This window comes from Urocitellus parryii, chromosome 3 (genome assembly GCF_045843805.1).
Source record: "Urocitellus parryii isolate mUroPar1 chromosome 3, mUroPar1.hap1, whole genome shotgun sequence".
NCBI classification, from domain to species: domain Eukaryota; kingdom Metazoa; phylum Chordata; class Mammalia; order Rodentia; family Sciuridae; genus Urocitellus; species Urocitellus parryii.
In genome coordinates, this window is record NC_135533.1 from 163,913,753 (window position 1) to 163,933,012 (window position 19,260).

At 42.3% G+C, this 19,260-nt stretch overlaps 1 protein-coding gene across 1 annotated transcript in view; it reads left to right on the forward strand.

Annotated features, from left to right (window-relative positions):
- The first annotated feature begins 3,482 nt into the window (after positions 1-3,482).
- Positions 3,483-19,260, forward strand: part of LOC113189183 (cadherin-related family member 3-like) — a 61,681-nt gene continuing 45,903 nt past the window's right edge. Inside the window, exons 1-5 of the mRNA XM_077796472.1 lie at positions 3,483-3,556; positions 6,636-6,697; positions 7,947-8,143; positions 13,567-13,738; positions 15,004-15,092. Of these exons, the coding sequence (XP_077652598.1) occupies positions 3,483-3,556; positions 6,636-6,697; positions 7,947-8,143; positions 13,567-13,738; positions 15,004-15,092 (594 nt within the window). The remainder of the gene's footprint in view (positions 3,557-6,635; positions 6,698-7,946; positions 8,144-13,566; positions 13,739-15,003; positions 15,093-19,260) is intronic.

The window sequence follows — 19,260 nt, forward strand, 5'->3', positions numbered from 1 at the left end:
CAGCCTTTAATTTTTTTTTTTAAGAAACATGGTTTTGCTGAGTTGCTGAGGCTGGCTTTGAACTCTCGGTCAAACTAGACATGTTTGAAGTCAGAGAGAAGACCAGTATGGTGCGGGTGGAGGGGACAGGGGAAAGGATTACGCTCATATTTTAAAAAGCTTGCTAGGGAAACACATTGGAGAGGAACATGTGTGGTTGTTGGAAATTCATTAGGTCTATAACTGGTCATAGCTAGAGGTGCTGGTCCTGGTGAGAAGCTGCAAGATGGAAGGGTTCAGACTCCGGGACATTTAAGCTGGGGATGAGGGTGTGCCAGCAGTCCAAGTGTCAAAGTTAGAGTGGTTTAACTAAGGGAGGTCAGCAGAGCTACAGGCAAGAGCACCAACCCAAGATCCACACCCCCCAGGCTGCTTCTCAACCATCCTTCACCAACACATCTCGGAGGTCTCCCCGCGGGATCATTCGCTGGGCATTTGTAAATGTCCCTCGGAAAAGCCAAAAAGCCAGGTGCAGTGGGTCAAAGTCTAGTCCAAACACAGACTTCCATGCTCTCTACATTATCCTTCTATAGAAGTTGGCTGAGATTGCATAATCCTATTTCGGTTACCATAACAACAGGCAACTCTTTAGGAGCAGTGATTGATGGAAATCTCTAAATGAGAGAGAGCCAACAGGAATCCCCATAGGTTCCAGCACTGGAGTGTGACAGGGAGGGATGGGAACTCTGGTCAACTGTGGAGTGCTGGCCAAGCAAATGCTATTGAATTTCATTTTTTATTTTAAAAATTTTTTGGTATTGGAGATTAAACTTAAAGACAAACTAAAAAAAAAAAAAAAAAAAAAAAAAAAAAAACCTTTGAGTACATTTTAAAGGACTGTCCTCAGTCCTTTAAAAAATTTTTTTTTCTTTGGTTCTGGGGATTGAACCCAAGGATACTTAACCACTGAGCCACATCCCCAGCCCTTTTTATTTTTTATTTTAATTCAGTCTTGTTGTATTGCTCAGGTCGGCCTTGAATTTGCAATCCTCCTGTCTCCTCCTCCCAAGTTGCTGGGATCACAGGTATGCATCTCTTTTTTAAATTTTATTTTGAGACAGGGTCTTGCTAAATTGCTTAGGGACTTGCTAAATTGCTCAGAGACTCGCTAAATTGCTGAGGCTGGTCTCAAACTTCCCATCCTCTTCCCTCAGCCTCCCAAGTAGTTAGGATTACAGGCATACACCACCACACCCAGACTTGAACTTCACATTTTTAATCTTGTACATATAAAAATGTGATCTGCAGGCCATAGTGTTACCCCCGGTTATGGGTGACGAGTTCTGCTTCCCCACATGTTTTTTTTTTTTTTTTTTTTTAAAGAGAGAGTGAGAGAGGAGAGAGAGTGAGAGAGAGAGAGAATTTTTAATATTTATTTTTTAGTTCTCAGCGGACACAACATCTTTGTTGGTATGTGGTGTTGAGGATCGAACCCGGGCCGCACGCATGCCAGGCGAGCGCGCTACCGCTTGAGCCACATCCCCAGCCCCTACCCCACATGTTGAAGTTTGAACATTGGAGAAGCACGCCGAGGCAAGCGTATAAAGTAGGGTTTATTTAAAAGGGGGTCACATAGACTTCTCCAGGGAGGGAGAAGGGGACCATAGCTGGGATCCTGGTATCCCAAGAAGCAGGTGTTCTGTCCTTTTTATGTGTCCTAGGCTTCCTTTGTTCTGCCCCCTTCCCCTTATCTCCTTCCTGCTTTTGTGACCAGGCCCAGGACTAGGCCCAGGAATGCTGGTGGGGTGGCCCCAAGTGGGGAAACAGGTGGGCTGAAGGGGGAAGGGCAAGATGTAGCAGCCAAGGACACATTAATTAACAACTTTATAGCTCCCTGTAGGGAGGGGCAATTCCTGGAACAGGTTACCTTAGCAACAGGTTGGAGCAGGGGCAGGTTCTTGATAAGGGTGGAGGAAGGGCTCTGAAGGAATTCACATTTCCATCCCTCTTGGGACAGTCTCCAACTTCCTGACTCACTCAGAATTGGCCTCCTTGATCCAACCTGACTCGATTTACCTATCTCTACTGACTGCCTGTCTAATTCTGGCTTCAACAGTCAATTTCTGCATCACCAATTTGCTGCCCCTGAGGTGTTTTTTTATGCTAACTCTCCATGCATTCAAATCTTTCCCATCAGTAGTTCTAAAACTCCTACTCCTCCCACTCCCAAGTTTTAAATTAAAGTTACTAACTAGCATGCAATTTGACTCTTGGCCAATTATTAGATTTGTTTTTGCACCTTATCTCTAATCTGATTGCATATTAACCTTGCCTAGCAACTTGTAAATCCTCTGCAAACTTGGTTAAACTGAGATTCTTGGTCTTGATTCCAAGCCTGGGTGTGATAAACACCTAGCAGGGCAGGATCATGCTTGTTGGTGACCAGGAGTCTTTTTATTCAACAGATTCCATTTGAAAAGGAATGAACTTAGGGAGTTGATCATTTCCTGCAGAATTCCCCTTGAATTCTCCACACCCCAGATGCATGAGGACTTGCTGGTGTGTGTGTGTGTGTGTGTGTGTTGTGGAGTGGGGGTGGGGCACTTTGCACTTGGAGAAGGTAAACTGGAGCTCTTTTACCTGGCTAAAGCAACTCTCCTGGCTGAAGCTTTGTTTTTTTGTTTTTTTGTTTTTTTTTTTTTGAGGGAAGGTGTCATTTTACAGATTTCTCAGGGAGAACTGTGTCATGGTGAAGTAAGTACGGGGTGCCTAGCGACAGGATGTTTCTCCAGAGACGTGCCTCATCAAGAGAGTGACCTGGCTGGAAATTCACAGTGCCAGGGACTGGAGCAGTGTTTCTGCAGAGGCGAGAGGCTTTCAAGCAAATCATGTTTTTTTTTCATTTGTTTTTGTTGGTGGCAGCCCCAGGTTAGTATTCCTAACTTTGGACTCATCTTGTATAACTTTGAAATAATTATTTGGTAATCTGCCATTTGGTTGGTTTCCTCGGGTGCTCCCTGGCTGTTCCTCACTGGAAAGGTCTACATTTCAATCAAAATGTTTTATCGCCAGGTGCGGTGGTGCCCACCTGTCATCCCAGCTGCTCAGGAGGCTGAGGCAGGAGGATCGGGAGTTCAAAGCCAGCCTCAGCAACTTAGTGAGGCCCTAAACAACTCAATGAGACCCTGTCTCTAAATAAAAAATAAAAAAGGGCTGGGGATGGGGCTCCATCATTAAGTGCCCTTGGGTCCAATCTCTAGTGTCCCCTCCAATCCCGAAAAAAATGCTTTCTTAGATGCAGTTGTTATAAACGAGAATTGGGACAAGATCTTTGGAAAGCAATTTGTTATTCCAACAGCATCTGAAAGCTGCAGATGTAGAGCCAGTATTCCAGGAAGGCCATACTTCAGAACCCATGGCCACATTAGGATATGCATATAGGTTTACTTGTAATAGCAAAAATTAGAGGCCACGTACATGGCCATCAGTAGAGGATGCCATAAATGGTCCTGCCTCCATACTGTGGATGTCAGAGCCACGAGAAGCAGGAGGCAGCCTTGGGGGCTCTGAAGGAGAGGTAAAAAGGTAATCGGTGGTGTACTGTGGAGAGACGGATGTTCTAAAACTACAACTCAGGAAAATCCTTCTGGGAAAAAAATAGGTCTATTCACATGCAAATAGGCACAGAAAATTCCAGAAGAATATATACCAAAAAATTGACAGCAATTATTTTTGGAGTTGAATGTAGAAATAAATGTGAGAGCAGCTGAGACTGGGAGAAATGTGTGGAGATTTAAATTTTCTTTTACCTTATATACTTTAGTATTTGGTTAAAAATAGCATGAATTATATTTTTAATTAACAAAACATACGCCCAAGTTTAAAAATAAATCATTTAAATTTTTAATGCCCTACGTGAAAACATTAAGTGATTTTTTTTCTCAGGGTTGCAAAAATTGATTTCATAAAATAAACCAGCTGAAGGATTGCTTTAGAATTAATTACTTCTAGAAGAGGGTAAAAGCTAAATATCATCGTTACCAACAAAACATCAAGTAAAATATGTCTACGATTCTAAGAACAAATGATGGGTATTGCAAATCTGAAAGGGAAAAATAACTGATAATTTCCACTTTTTGATTAATAATGATTAGATTTTGTATTTCTAATAGAAATAAATGATAATATCTGCACAACTCCAATCAACTCTATAACAATGTTGTCTGAAGTGATAACCACTAAGCACTTGAATATGACCACTCTGACTTAAGACGTGCTGTAAATATAAAATATATTCTATTATTTAGGTGATTTTTACATGAAAAAAATAATATAAACTATCTTACTAACATTTTAACATGTTAATTACATTGAAATAATATTTTATGTACATCAGTTCAAATAAAATGTTAAAATTATTTTTACCTGCCCTTTAAAAAACTTTAAAAAATGTGGTTACTAGAAAATTTAAAGTTAAAGTTATATATTAAGACAGGGCTTGTCTATAGTCTTGGGTATTTTGTGGATGATGTAATTTTTTTTTTTTGTACCTGGAATTGAATCCAGGGGCGCTCTACCACTGAACCACATCCCCAGCCCTTTTTAATTTTTTATTTAGAGACAGGATCTCGCTAAGTTGCTTAGGGCCTGCCTAAGTTGCTGAGGCTGGCTTTGAACTTGTGATTCTCTTCCTCAGGCTCCTTAGCTGGTGGATTACAGATATGTGTCACCAAGCCCACCTCTAGGCCCTATCTTTAACTTTGCCTTTTCCAAATGAGTTTTGAGAAACTAGCCTGAGTGTATCTTCACTGAAATCTTTGCTGTAAGGACAAGACTCAGCTGAAATTAAGGGGAGCAGAGAAAATACACACACACACACACACACACACACACAGGAGACAGAAAGAAAGGGAGAAAAATAGAATCAAAGTAGGCCACCTCAATAGGGTGCATAATGACTTTTTGTCTCTAAATGCATTGTGACTTTGAGCACTGAGTAATTTCCCAACACCGCAGGGTTAGACACAAGTTGTATGAAATAATGTCATTTCGGAAACTATTTTTACCCACCTTTCATACACTGTATCTAATAAAACATATAATGAACTTCAGTAAGAAGAAATCTTACATTTTCTATGACAGTGACTGGCAAATCTTTATTAAAAATAATGGCCAATAATCCCAATCTCTTATCTCTTAAATAGTGGTGATCACCTCACACCAGTTTCAACCAAAGTGGCTTCTTTTGAAGTCACAGTTGATTTCTAGCTTCTTCTTCTTTGTTTGTTTATTTTTAACAGCTTTATTAAGGTACAATGACCGACGAACAGAATGTATTTAATGTGTAGAATCTGATAAGTATGGATGTTTGCAAACACCCATAACACCATCACCGTAATCAAAATCACAGGCATACCGAAAATCTCCCCAAATCTCCCCTGTGTCACTTTTGGGTGCGTGCATAGTAAGAATGCTTAATGTAAGACCTATCCTCTTAGCAAATTCTGAAGCACAAGATGATGTACTGTTAATCCTCCCCCACTCCCCCAGTATTGGGGATTGAAACCAGGGCCTCACACATGTCAGGCAAGGGCTCTTCCACTGAGCCACGCCCCTGAATTCTAGTTTCTGAGAGGATGAGCTGCTTGCCCAAGTGGTCCTGTGGCCAGGAAGAAGCCGACTTCAGACAGGAGTCGAGGTCTGTGGACCCAGAAGGCCATTCCTGAGGTGGTTCCTTTCCTTCATCCCAGGGCCACTGCTGTTTGTTGTCTGGGGACCTTCTCAATTTTGACATTTTGAGGATATTTGCTTTTTCCCATTTTTTTTCTTTTTTTTTTCTACCCCAAAGAAATTTACTCTGAATCATGAAGCCATCTGAATCATTTAAGAGCATGCGATTGGGATCCAGCAAGTTTGGGGTTCAAATTCTAGCTCTACTGCTGATTAGCTGTATAACAGAAAGTCACTACCTACCTACCTTCCTGCCTGCCTTCCTATCTGTCTTTCTTTCCTTCCTTCCTTCCTTCCTTCCTTCCTTTCTTTTCTTTTTGCCTGTTGTATGTTTTTAAAAAAATTTTGTTCTTTTTAGATATATATGACAGTAGAATGTAATTTGACCTATCATACATAACTTTCCATTCTTGTGGTACATGATGTGGAGTTTCATCTAGGAACATAGGAAAGTTCTGTCCCATTTATTCTTCTGTCTTTTCTGTTCCCATCCCTCCCTTCCCTTCATTCCCCTTTGTCTCATCCAATGAACTTCTATTCTTCCCCCATGCTACAGTGTGTTAGCATCCATATATCAGAGAGAACATTCCGCCTTTTGGTTTTTGAGATTGGCTTATTTCACTTAGCATGATAGTATCAAGTTCCATCCATTTATCTCCAAATACTATAATTTCATTCTTCTTTATGGCTGAGTAATGTTTCATTGTATATATATATCACATTTTCTTTATCCATTCATCTGTTGAAGGGCACCTAGATTGGCTCCATAGCTTAGCTATTGTAAATTGAACTGCTATAAATATTGATGTGGCCGCATCATTATAATATGCACCTGGAGTGGAATAACTGGGTCAAATGGTGGTTCCATTCCAAGTTTTCTGAGGAATCTCCATACTGCTTTCCAGAGTGATTGCACCCATTTGCAGCTCCACCAGCAATGTATCAGCGAATATTTCCCCCCATATCCTCGCCAAACTTATTGTTCCTGGTGAGATGGAGGTCACTGTATTTCTGTTCCTCAGTTTTCTCATGTGCAAAATGGAACCGATAATAGCAGCCCCACTCCAGGGGTAATGTGAGGATTAAATGAAAAAATTCCATGTGAAAGAATGTCCTATAAACAGTCATTACTGTTATTTTATCATTCATTCAACAAATATGTGGTAAGTACTGTTATTCAGTAAGAGTTTATGGTTCCCTGGAATGCACCCAAGTGGAAGGTTATTATGCTGGGAACCATCACTAGGGGGTGATATGGGAACCCCAGGAAGGAGTATCCAAGCCAACTGGGGCAGGCCACAGAAGGTTTTCTTCCTTTCTTTCTTTGTACCAGGGTGCTTAGCCACTGAGCCCCATCCCCAGCCCTTTTTTGAATTTTATTTAGAGAAAGGGTCTCACTGAGTTTCTTAGGGCCTCGCTAAGTTGCTGAGGCTGGCTTTGAATTCTCGATCCTCCTGCCTCAACCTCTCAAGTCGTTGGAATTGCAAGTGTGTGGCATCGTGCCCAGCTCAGGAAAGGTTTTCTGAAAGAAGTGATATCCAAGGGGCAACTGAGGGATGGATAGAACATTGGAAAACAAAAAGTGCATTATAAACAAGGGTGTTGTCACCCTCTGGCTCAGAGGATGATTGGTCATCTTAGAATAAGGTTATTTTCTCCATCCAGGGCAAAGGGCAGGAAGCTTTCTGGTCATTCGTAAAGATCTGGGCTTTCTGAGCTTAGGGCTTCTCAAATGTGATATAAATGCATAGCATCCACCGGGACCCTCTGTGTTGCCCCTGTGTTCCTTGAGGAACAAGAAAAGGGATGCAGGGTGGGGATGTGGCTCAGTGGTACAGAGCTTGCCTTGGCATGCATGAGGCACTGGGTATGATCCTCAGCACACATAAAAATAAGTAAATAAAATAAAGATGTTATGTCCATCTACAACTAAAAAAAATATTTAAAAAAAAGAAAAGAAGGGATGTGAACACAAAAGTTCAAGTTGCTTGCTGTGCCATCAATAAGATAATCCTCTGTCTTCTGCTGCTGTCCATAAACTTGAGGAGTTAGCTTACAAGAAGAAGAAGTTCCCAGATCCTTAATGACCTCGCCAAGCCAACTCAACTGATTTTTAAGATGTCTAATAAAAAAGGAACTAGTGGTTCCTTTATTTTGTTGGTTTCAAAACATGAAGCAGATTGGGAAGTTTTGCAGAAATTCTTTTGTAATTAGTCAAATTTTATGTTTCCTCTCAGATGTTCTAGCTCTTCCCAAATTCATGATTGAGAATCTCAACCCTCTTCTGGAAAATGCTTCTGAGCACACCCGGGTTGCTGTGGTCACTGTGTCTGTCTCACCTCACACTTCTCTGGTTGGAGGCCCTGTGATTATTAATGCAAATCCTGTGGTCCATCCGTTCATGCTATCTCAGAGATCCACACACATGTGGGATGTAAGTATGTAGGTGAGCAGTATGATCACCTGGTACCCCAAGGGCTCTCAAATGAAACTGTCATCCTCTGCCTTCTCACTCCCTATTGTATGTTATTAACTTAGCACCCTCTCATTGGGACCCTATACTGAGTTGGATACTCTTAGAAATTCATGGAAGGGCTGGGCTTGGTGGCACACCCCTGTCATCCCAGTGGCTTGGGCAGCTGAGGCAGGATAATCATGAATTCAAAGCCAGCCTCAGCAAAAGCAAGGCGCTAAGCAACTCAGTAAGACCCTGTCTCTCTTAAAAAAAAAAAAATAGGGCTGGGGATGTGGCTTAGTGGTTGAGTGCTCCTGGGTTCAATCCCCAGTACAATTAAAAAAAAAAAAATCCATGGGAAGATCATGATCCATTTATTTTACAGACATTTTGCTCTGATCAGATGCAGGCCTTGTGATATTTACTGGTTTAGAGGGATGTGTATTAATCAAGGGAACATGCATACAAGCATAGCATTGTAAATGTGTCCAAAAGCCATGACATCCAGGCCCACAGTTCCGTGAGAGCACCTAGAGGGGACCATTGACCTGGTCCAGATTCCTGAGAAAGAGCTACAAGAAAAGTCACCTGCAGAATGGGAAAGAATTAAGTAGATGAAGAAGGAGAGAAGCATTCCAGGGAGAGGCCACAGCATGTGTCAAGGCATGGTGGAACAAAGGGGCGGGATAAGGAGAAGAGATTGAAATCGATGTGACAGGAACTGAAGCAGAAAAGGTGACAAATGAGACAGCAAAGGAGGTGAGGGGCAAAGCCTACATGGGCTGTGGGCCTAGATAAACCATCTAGGTACGATCAAGCTATTTTCTCAGTGGGGAAGTGTTTAGGCAGGTTTACTGCTTATTATAAGAGCTTTGGGTTCCTTAAGATCAGGGTCCCTCAAATATGGTGCAACCCACTGTATGCACAGCATTCTCCTGGTCCCTGTGCACTGTCCCTGTGGAACCTGAGGGCAAGAGAACCATCATGAACATGGAGGTCACATTGCTTGTGAGCTGTAAGTAATAAAGTCCTTATGAGCAACATGTGGTTTAGGGGTGCCACCTGGTTTCAGGCTGCAGCTGAGTTCAGGTTTTTCTTTGTGCCTCTCATGCTCCTTGGGACACTGGTTAGCAGAAGCCAATCCCTCTTTAGGCAAAAGGAGGAGGACAAAAAATCAATCTCAAACTCTCATGTATATTTCAAGACCCAAGTCTCCTCCGATCTCATTGGCTAAAGCAAGTCACATGTCCAAGGTAGTGGGGGGTGGAGAAATATGCTCTATTTTCAGTAGAAGGAACTGCAAAGGCAGTTCCTTTAGTAGAAGAAACACTGCAAAGGACCTGAGTATAGGAAAGGGTAAATCATCAGAGACATTAAATCCTCCCACATCTAAGAAACCACTGGAGAGTCCTACAGAAAAAAGAGACAATTTGCTTCTATCTTAGAAGGCTCTCTCTAGCTGTTGTGAGGAAAACAGATTAAAAGGGGCAAGGGAGGTCTGTTATGAGGCTCTTGAATAACTTTGCCAAACCTTTTTATCCTTAGATTTTTAAAAATTTGCTTGTAACTTTCAGTTTGGTGTAAAATGTATCTCATATTGTTTTTTCATAGGATATTTGTTACAAGTCTAAACAGCAGCAAAAGGTTATCAGAGAGTTGAGTGCTCCTCCTCTTCCTCCTGCTCAACACTTTCTTCTTCTCCTACCTCTTCTTCTCCTTCTCCTCTGCCATCTCCTCCCCCTCCTCCTCCTCCTCTTCCTCCTGTGTGTGTGTGTGTGTGTGTGTGTGAGAGAGAGAGAGAGAGAGAGAGAGAGAGAGAGAGAGAGAGAGAGAATGAGTGCACCATCAGTATTCTAAGCACAGATTTTGGATCCTGACAAACCCACTTTTCAATCATAGCTACTACAATTAGTAACAGCATGACCTTGGGTAAATTACTTGACTTTCTGTGCTTTTTATTTTCCTTATAATAAGGTGTTAACAATAATACCACCTCACTCGGGGACAGATGGAAAGTTTCCATGAGATAATATATGCAAAGTATCATCTTACTGCTTGGTCCATGATAAGCAGTTAACACAACAATAGTTGCTGCTATAGCAGATACATTTCCAATCTAATCTAAGTAGCCATATTATAGACAGTCAAAAAATAATAATATAAGGAAGATGTGGGGGTTGGCGAGGTGGCTCAGTTGTAGAGCGCTTGCCTAGCATGTGTGAGGCACTGGGTTTGATTCTCAGCACTGCATAGAGATAAGTGAATAATAACGAGGTCCACTGACAGTTTTTAAAAAAAAGACAATAAAGAAAAATGTGGCCACAGTATCAGAGCTATTTAATAGACCAGCTCTAGATAGCTTTAGAAGCAGTTTGATTATGAAATGGTTTTTGTAGCCCAGAAATATTCCTGCAGATAAAGGCTACATGAAATGGATTGATATCTAATTCTATAATATTACAGTAAAAAAGGGAGAATATACTGTTCTATTTGGGATTTAGCATATCATTATCCTTTGTTGGACTTTGTACCTTGACACATGGGGGCTTGTTTGTTTTGCAAAAGACTGGTTGAGCTTAGCCAGGCCACTGGCCAAGCATTCAACAAAACACCTCGCCAAACAAGTCTCTTGGAGAAGCAATAGCAAACAATAATCACATGAACTGATGATATGGATCCATCCAGGGGAATGAGACATGGTATGCTCTAGTTATGTTACCTTCAGGTTCCTACCTGTCATTGTGCGAAAGGGGCTGCCTAGGCAGGATGGGGAAATGAATCCAAGTCACCTTTTTAAAAAAAAAAAAAAATTATTTATTTTTAGTTGTAGTTGGACACAATACCTTTGTTCCACTCATTTATTTTTATGTGGTGCTGAGGATTGAACCCAGGGCCCCACATGTGCTAGGAGAGTGCTCTACCACTGAGCCACAACCTCAGCCCCCCCCCCCCCCCCCCCCCCCGCCCCAAGTCACCTTTTCTATGCACACTTCGTGTTCTCTGGATGGGAGGCATCCACCAGAGGGGAACTTAACCATCTTCCTATCGTCTTTCAGTGCAAGTGCAATTAATGAGAATTTGGGTTGACTTAAAAAATATTCATCGAGAGCTGATATTTGTTGAGCCTGATACTCAAGATGGACACAGTTGCTGTCCTTTTGGGGACTCCAAGAGAGGGCAAATCATGTGAAAATGGCAGCCGGAGCATTCTTGGATCAGGAGCTTTTTAAGGACAAAATTGTGCTTAATTGAGGCTGGAAAACCCTATAGATCCTAAAACCAGGTTATGATATTAAGTGAACATATCAGGAATCATTAGCGTGTGGAGAACAGAAAAAAAGCTCTAGTGTCAGGAAGCCTTGGCTGTAAGCCCCAGGTCAGTTACTACGAGTGGTGTTACTGTAGGCAAAATTTCTTACTCCTGGGCTTTAGTTCTTCCCCAGCAGCTTGGGGGATGCTAGAGCATTTATTCGCTCCATGGGAAAACCGTGAGACTTGAAGAGATCCTGTCCAGCCTGGGGCATTTTCTCCGTAGAGAATGGTACCCGATGCCAGGTATTGCTGACTTTGATGGAACTGCGACAACACCACTGTGTGTTCCTGTCCGTGGCAGTTCTGGCCGACGGGAGGGTGTTGGGAACAGATGGGCAGGGGTCAGGCTCACGCTCTGTCTCCAAGCGCAGCATGGATTTCCCAGCTAGGTTATATAACCTGAGCTTCAGTTTCAGCCTCTGTGAAGCGGGATGACATTAGGACCTCCCTCTCAGGTTTGCTTTGATGATTAACAGAGGCAAAGAAGAAAGTAATCCCGGACTCGGAGAGAGTAATCAACAAATGCTAGCTCTGCTGGCTGAAGGTTGGCTGGGTGACAATATGATCCTTTTGTTCTCAGAACCACAGTCAGCCATGTGGGTAGCCTTGCCCTGCAGATGGGCTTTGGTATCAGAGTGGCATTTGTGTCCTGCCTGTTCTTTGTTGGATGATCTTTCAAAGTCTGTATTTCATATTTGATTATAAAATGGACATATTAACATGTCAATCACACTGTTTTTTTAATAGGGTGGAATGATGTAATTTTTATTAAATGTTTGCATTTAACACATAGTAAGTGCTCCATACATGTAAGCTCTTAGCATTTGCTTAGAATGCATTATCATCACAGAAAAAGGGTTTTGATTTGATAAAGGGTGTCCAAAGACGAGTGTCCAACCCCTTCCACTGAGTACTCAATAAAAATCTTTGTTTTCCACTATTTCACTATTTCCACTAATTCTAAAAAAGAAATATTTTAGAAACAGTATTCCCCAAACTCTTGGTATCATGGCAGACATGGAAATGACATTAGTGATCTCATATAAAGGTTAAAGAAAACCAAGTCAGAGAGCTGAAGGACCATCGCCAGAGTCCTGGAGTTATTTCACACCAGAGGTGGGACTGGAATCCAGTTCTGTGCATGCTCCACCTCGGGCCAGGGGGTGGGGGTGTCTCAAGTCAATAGGGCAGTTCAAGAGTCAGTGTGGAAGCCATGAAGGAACCTAGAACAGGACATAAAGGTGAGTGAACAAGGGAGGGACATGAGGGACTCTGACTCTGCCATGTGAGGTCCTAGCCATTTCAGATTCATGAAGAGCATGAGTGTGAAGTCAGAGGGAGTTAAAGTCATTGCACTTCTACCTGTGAAAACCTGACCACGCTGCAGAGCCTCCCCAGGTCTCCAATTTCTGCACCTAAACCTAATACCTACTTTGCAAGGATAGATTGAGATGTCAGGATAATCCTTGACCAAATTAAAGTCTGGGAAGGTGGGAAAGATGGAGGAGAAATCATTTGACATGATATGAGTGAGCTTCAAGATTTTTTTTTTATTTGTATGAGGATTAAACTCACAGGCACTTAAGTACTGAGCCATACCCCCAGTTTTTTTTTTTTTTTTTTTTTTTTTTTGGTGTGTGTTTTATTTAGAAACAGGGTCTCACTGAGTTGCTTAGGGCCTTGCTAATTTGCTGAGGCTGGCTTTCAACTTGAGATCCTCCTGCCTCAGCCTCCCAAGCCTTTGGGATTACAGGGGTACGCCAGTGTATCCAGCTTAAGTTCAAGATTTTTATGCCTTTTTAAAAATGTTAATTTAAACCTGGGCATGGAGGGGCACAAGCTATTTGGAAGGCTAAAGTGGGAGGATCACTTGTCCCTTAGATTTTAAGGCCAGCTAGTGAGAGACCATCTCAGAAATGAAAAACAAAGGCAAAAATAAAAACCTAACAAAACCCATAAAACAAAACAAAACAACAAAATGCTGACCAATATTGGAGATTGTAGATCTAACATATTCCCTATATGTCCTAATGAAGCCAATTGTTTGCTCCATGATTCTGCATTTATTTACTTATTTTTTTTAAACTTAGTTATTCACCACTGGAGTACCCAAGCTGGATTTTGAGAGTGTGATGCTTTATTCCCTGATAATCTATGCCAAAGACAGCCGAGGGGCAACAGCATCCCAGACCATGTTAATCCAGATAGTAGATGTGAATGAGCCGCCTACCTTCACCGGATCTCTTGCCCTTGGAAACCAAGGTACCGAGGGTATCTCCTTGGAGGAAGAGGGCTCCTGTGGATGTAGCTGTAGGCTCTGGGTCCTGGGTGCTCTTATGGCACCCAGACTATAAGACTGATTGGGACAACACTGACAACAGGAGTGACCCATGGGTTACATGAAAGGGTATACTCACTTATTCACTGATTATAGTGATACATTGATTTGTGTGGTTACAGTGCACCAAAATTATTCTCTCATTTGTGTGATGATTTAATTAGGAGTGTGTCTATTAAACTGGAAGCTTTGTGAGGTCAGGGACCCTGTCTTTCTTGTTGTGATTGCTACCACTTATACATCTTTGTTTCAGTCAGTTTTTTGCTGCTGTAACTAAAAACCTGACAAGATCAATTTTAGGGAAAAATTTATTTGGGGCTCAAGGTTTCAGAGGTCTCAGTCCATAGACAGCAGGCTCCACTCCTCGGGGCTCAAGGGGAGGCAGGACATCATGGAGGAAGAGTGTGGTGGAGGGAAGCAGCTCACATGGTGACCAGGAAGCAGAGAGAGACTCCACTCTCCAGAGACAAATAGAGACCCCAAAGCCACGCCCCCAGTGCCACCTCCTCCAGCCACACCCACCTGCCTCTAGTTACTGCCTCCCCCGCCCCGCCTACCAGCCCCTGGTACCCGGATTGAACCTAGAAGCACTTAACCACTGAGCCACATCTGCAGCCCCTTATTTTTATTTATATATATTTAAAAATATTTTTTAGTTATGCATGGACACAATATCTTTATTTTGTTTATTCATTTTAATGTGGTGCTGAGGATCTAACCCAGTGCTTCACATGTGCTAGGCAAGTGCTCTCCCACTGAGCCACAACCCTAGCCCTCCTTTATTTTTTAATTTATTTTTTATATTTTATTTAGACACAGGGTCTCACTGAGTTGCTTAGCACCTTGGCATTGCTGAGCCTGGCTTTGAACTCATGATCCTTCTGCCTCAGCCTCCCAAGCCACTGAGATTACAGGCATGTGCCAGTGTGCCCCGATTAAATTTTTAAATCTTTTTCCTCTAGCCTGACACATAGTAGATACTAAATAAATGGTGCCTATCATCATCATTACCATCATCATCATCATCATAACTACTGGCTTAATTAGAGGCACTCTATGAAAACATTTGTGCTGAGCAAGTATAATTTTTATCTAAAATACAGAATTGGATGAGGGTTTTTTTTGGGGGGGGGTGGGGAATAGCATGGTGTGAAACTCCTTCAATCATCTCTTGTACCTTTTCTGGCAGTTACTGAGATTTATATCCTAGAAGACACTGCCCCGGGCACCATCATTTACCGAGCAACAGCCAAGGACCCAGAGGATGCTGCTTTGGAGGTAATTTATGTTTTAGAACAAAGAATATCAACGTCTTGTGGTTTTCTGCGTGGCTGCATGCAAATACAAAGCCATGGAGACCATCCAATCACTTATACCCACTGCTCAAGTCCCAAACATACCTTAGAACCTTTTAGGTGACCATGACTGAGGTCTGGGATGTCTGGGTAATTGCCTACCCTCTGCGTTCCTTCTTGTGCCGGAAGGTCCAGCCTGATCCTTAGGTAACAGAAGATGCCCGGCTGTTTTCATTCTGTTCTTGGGATTTTGGGGCTGCACACACTATAGAGAAATAACGTGCTCCCCTTATTTTTCTGGCAGAATTTATGTGTGACTCTAGGAAAAGAACTCTATCTAGCTCTTGTCCTCCCACTTTATAATGTCCCAGAGAGGGAAGAAACCATGGACTTAGTGCTAAGAAACTGGGGTTTAAGTCCTCACTTAACTAATGCAAATCACCCCCACACTTCTGCTTTGTTGGTTTCTACTGTAAATTTGGGGAAATGAAACCAGCTGGTATCTCTTCTCTTGTATGGCTTTTCTCCTCTGGTCAAACACAATGAATGTGAAAGTAGTTTTCCAAATGTAAAACGTCTTGCCAATGGCGGGGCTGATATTGCTGTCTTAACTTCTGATGCCATATGAAATAGTACGGCGTTATTAAACTACAGTGGTTTTAGCCAATGGATTTATAGGCAAGAATAATGCATTTTTAATGTTGTCTTGTATGCCCAAACGGGCTAAAAAAACGAGAGACTTGTTCATGTTGAGGCCATTTGCTCAGTATTTACAGGTCATGTTACTAGATCTTTGTTTAAGACTCACAGAATTTTCTTTTAGATGTAGCTGGCCACTAATATTTGGGGCACGGTCCACACGGTTTTTAAGATCATTGAATACACTTGAATAATGAGACAAAGGAACGGTGTCACGGTTGTCACACTCCCCCGCATGCATTTGTCTTCTCCTCCTCCCAACAGTGTACGGTCACATCCAGGATTGGACTGGAAAGGTCACAGCTTCCTTTACAACACACAATTAAACCATCTAATCATGCGTATTGCTCCAAATCAACATGTTCCAGATTATAGTATTAAAATCTAGCACTGAGCAGCTCCAGCCACCCAGGAATCAAATATCATATTGAAATTGCTTCTTGGGTGTTCTCCACGGTAGCTCGCCCACAGTGTTAACATTTAGGATGGAAAACGCATGACAGTCCAATAGGGGTTAGCTGTGACTCCAACATGCAATCACCATGACTTACCAGACAATTAGTGCAAGTCATTCGCTTCGAATGACAGACCCCCAAATGCTTGCTCACACTGATTAAATGCTTCTGGATCTTAGCCCTATACTTTTCTCAGAAGACAATCGGTTCCTGGGCCATATTTGGAAGGACTGAGCCATGTTCTTTGTGAATTTTACCAAACATGGAATGACATTTCCATCGTGACATAGGCCCTGGAAACTTTACACTTCGACACACTCCTACACACATCCTCTGACACAATAGACTAGACCAGATGTGCTATTCAAGTACTCTGGCGACCACCCACCATCTTGGAGCCTGATATGGGATGATGATCAACAATAACATTAATAAGCCTTAAGTATATATCATGTGACAGGTGCTTAATTTCTTTCATGGAGTGCTCATATTAATTTTTAAGTAAATGCTGTTGTCTGCTATGTTACCTAATGGATCAATGAACTAAAATTTATAGACTAGGAACATTCATCTAAACAGCAAATAGCCGAGTTGAGATTCAAATCCATGTCCCGTCTTTTTCCAAATCTTGGTGTTTCCTAAAATACCAGCAGTTCCCAAAGTGTGTTTCACAAAACACAAGTTTCTTCAGGTGCTCCATCAAAATGAAAGATCTTGTGACAGCGTGATTTGGGGAAAGGATGTCTATATATCTCCCCTGAATTCACAATACATAGTATGTTAAATGCTTTCTGTAATTGTCTAGTGAGACTGTTTGTTAAATGGGGATTGTTTCAATTGTTTGTCCATAGCACTTCAAAATGTATCATCTCATAACATTTCATGGAAGGCTTAACTGGCAGTTGAGTACAAAGGTTGCACTAGATCCCACCGAAAAATTGATATAATGTGACCTCTTGGCTGCTTATTAATGATGGAAATGGAAAGCCATGTGAAGGGCGTTGCCCATGGAATAAATGTTACTAGAAGAAGGCTGGATTTCATCCATATTCAGATCCACATGTATTTTAGGAGTAGGGCTCTTCATGCTGTACTGCCACTGTTTTGGTCAGCTTTTTCGCTGCTGTGACTAAAAGACCCAACCAGAACAACTGTAGAGGAGGAAGAGTTTATTTGGAGGCTCAGGGTTTCCCAGGTCTCAGTCCATAGACAGCAGGCTCCACTCCTCGGGGCTCCAGGGGAGGCAGGACATCATGGAGGAAGAGTGTGGTGGAGGGAAGCAGCTCACATGGTGATCAGGAAGCAGAGAGAGACTCCACTCTCCAGAGACAAATAGAGACCCCAAAGCCACGCCCCCAATGCCCCCTCCTCCAGCCACACCCCCCTGCCTCCAGCCACCACCCAGTTAATCCCATCAGGGGTTCATTCACTGGTTGGGTTAAGGCTCTCACCACCCAGTCATGTCTCCTCTGGACCTTCCTGCACCATCTCACACGGGAGCTTCTGGGGGACGCCTCACATCCAACCATAACAACCATTGTTACTCCACATTTTAAGGATTCCTGATAACATGGTGCAGGCAGTGCTCTGAGACAGAAAACATGGCACCTCTTATCCTTACAACAAAGAAAGTTGAACAAACAGAAAATCAACAACCTTTCTTGAACTCACCAGGTCAAAATTCTCCCCTGAGATCTGGAGAGACAGATGAACCCAGAGTATCAAAGCCACACTCTGCTTAGCTGGAGCAGAAGCAGGTGGAGCCCAGGAGACCTTACATGGTAGTCTGGAATTATCAGAATGATCAGAGGCTAAGTGTAGAGTAGAATGACAGCGAGAAACTCCATGGGCCACAGTGTTGGAGGTGGCGGGTGGGGGGGCACGCTTGCATGGGTTTCACCACCGGAAACTCTACCAGGTTCTCATGGTGAACATAATACAAGAAAGATCTTGGCAGAGGGAAGAGAAGAGAATCACTGTGAAATAAAACTAAAGCCTTCTTCGTGGCAAAGCACTATTCTCCCAGATGAGAGAAGGGAGACTTTGAGCCTTATCTCATCTGGGATATACACATATTTTTACAGATGAGTGTATTTATATATGCCCGTGTATGCACATGCACATGCACATGTATGTGTACCTCCAGACAAATTCAAGCTTTACAAAATCAAACACAAAGAGAAAATCTTGAATAAAGACAAAGGGCAAGTAAACCACCAAACCTAGAGAGAGATAAGGATAATAATTACAGCAGACTTCTCATTAGAAACCAGGCAAGTGAAAAGAGTGGAATAAAATATTGAAAGGAAGAGAGAGAGAGAGAGAAAAAAACAACCAGCAAGAATTCTCATAAAATTAAAAAAGAATTCTATATCTAGTGAAATTATACCAAGTCATCAAGTTGCACACCCCTTTATGCTATTTTAATTGTCAAATATGTCTTAATTTTTTTTTTGGTGGCGGGTACCAGGAGTTGAACTCAGGGGCGCTCAACCACTGAGCCCCATCCCTAGTCCTAATTTGTATTTTATTTAGAGACAAAGTCTCACTGAGTTGCTTAGGGCCTTATCATTGCTGAAGCTGGCTTTGAACTCAAGATCCTCCTGCCTCAGCCTCCCTAGCCGCTGGGATTACAGGCATGCGCCACCACTGTGCCTGGATTTTTTTTTTGTTGTTGTTGTTTGTTTGTTTCTTAATGGTGAAATAAATTCATTCCTTAAAAGATATCTTTCAAAGTAAGGTATTGTGCCTTCAAGTGTATACAGAAACAGCATCTTATGAAAATGGGCTCAGTATTTTTTTGGACAAGCATTTGCAGTGGGGCAGTGGGGGAGGGGCAAGAGCAGGTGGAGAGTAGGAAGGGCGAGATTAGAATGTGACAGGGATATTTCCACAAAACAGGGTTTCATGTCTGCAATTCAAGGTAGAATAGCTGATTCAAAGTACCCCCCAAATTAGTGACACATTTCCGAACATAGATCTTCGAACATATGCTAG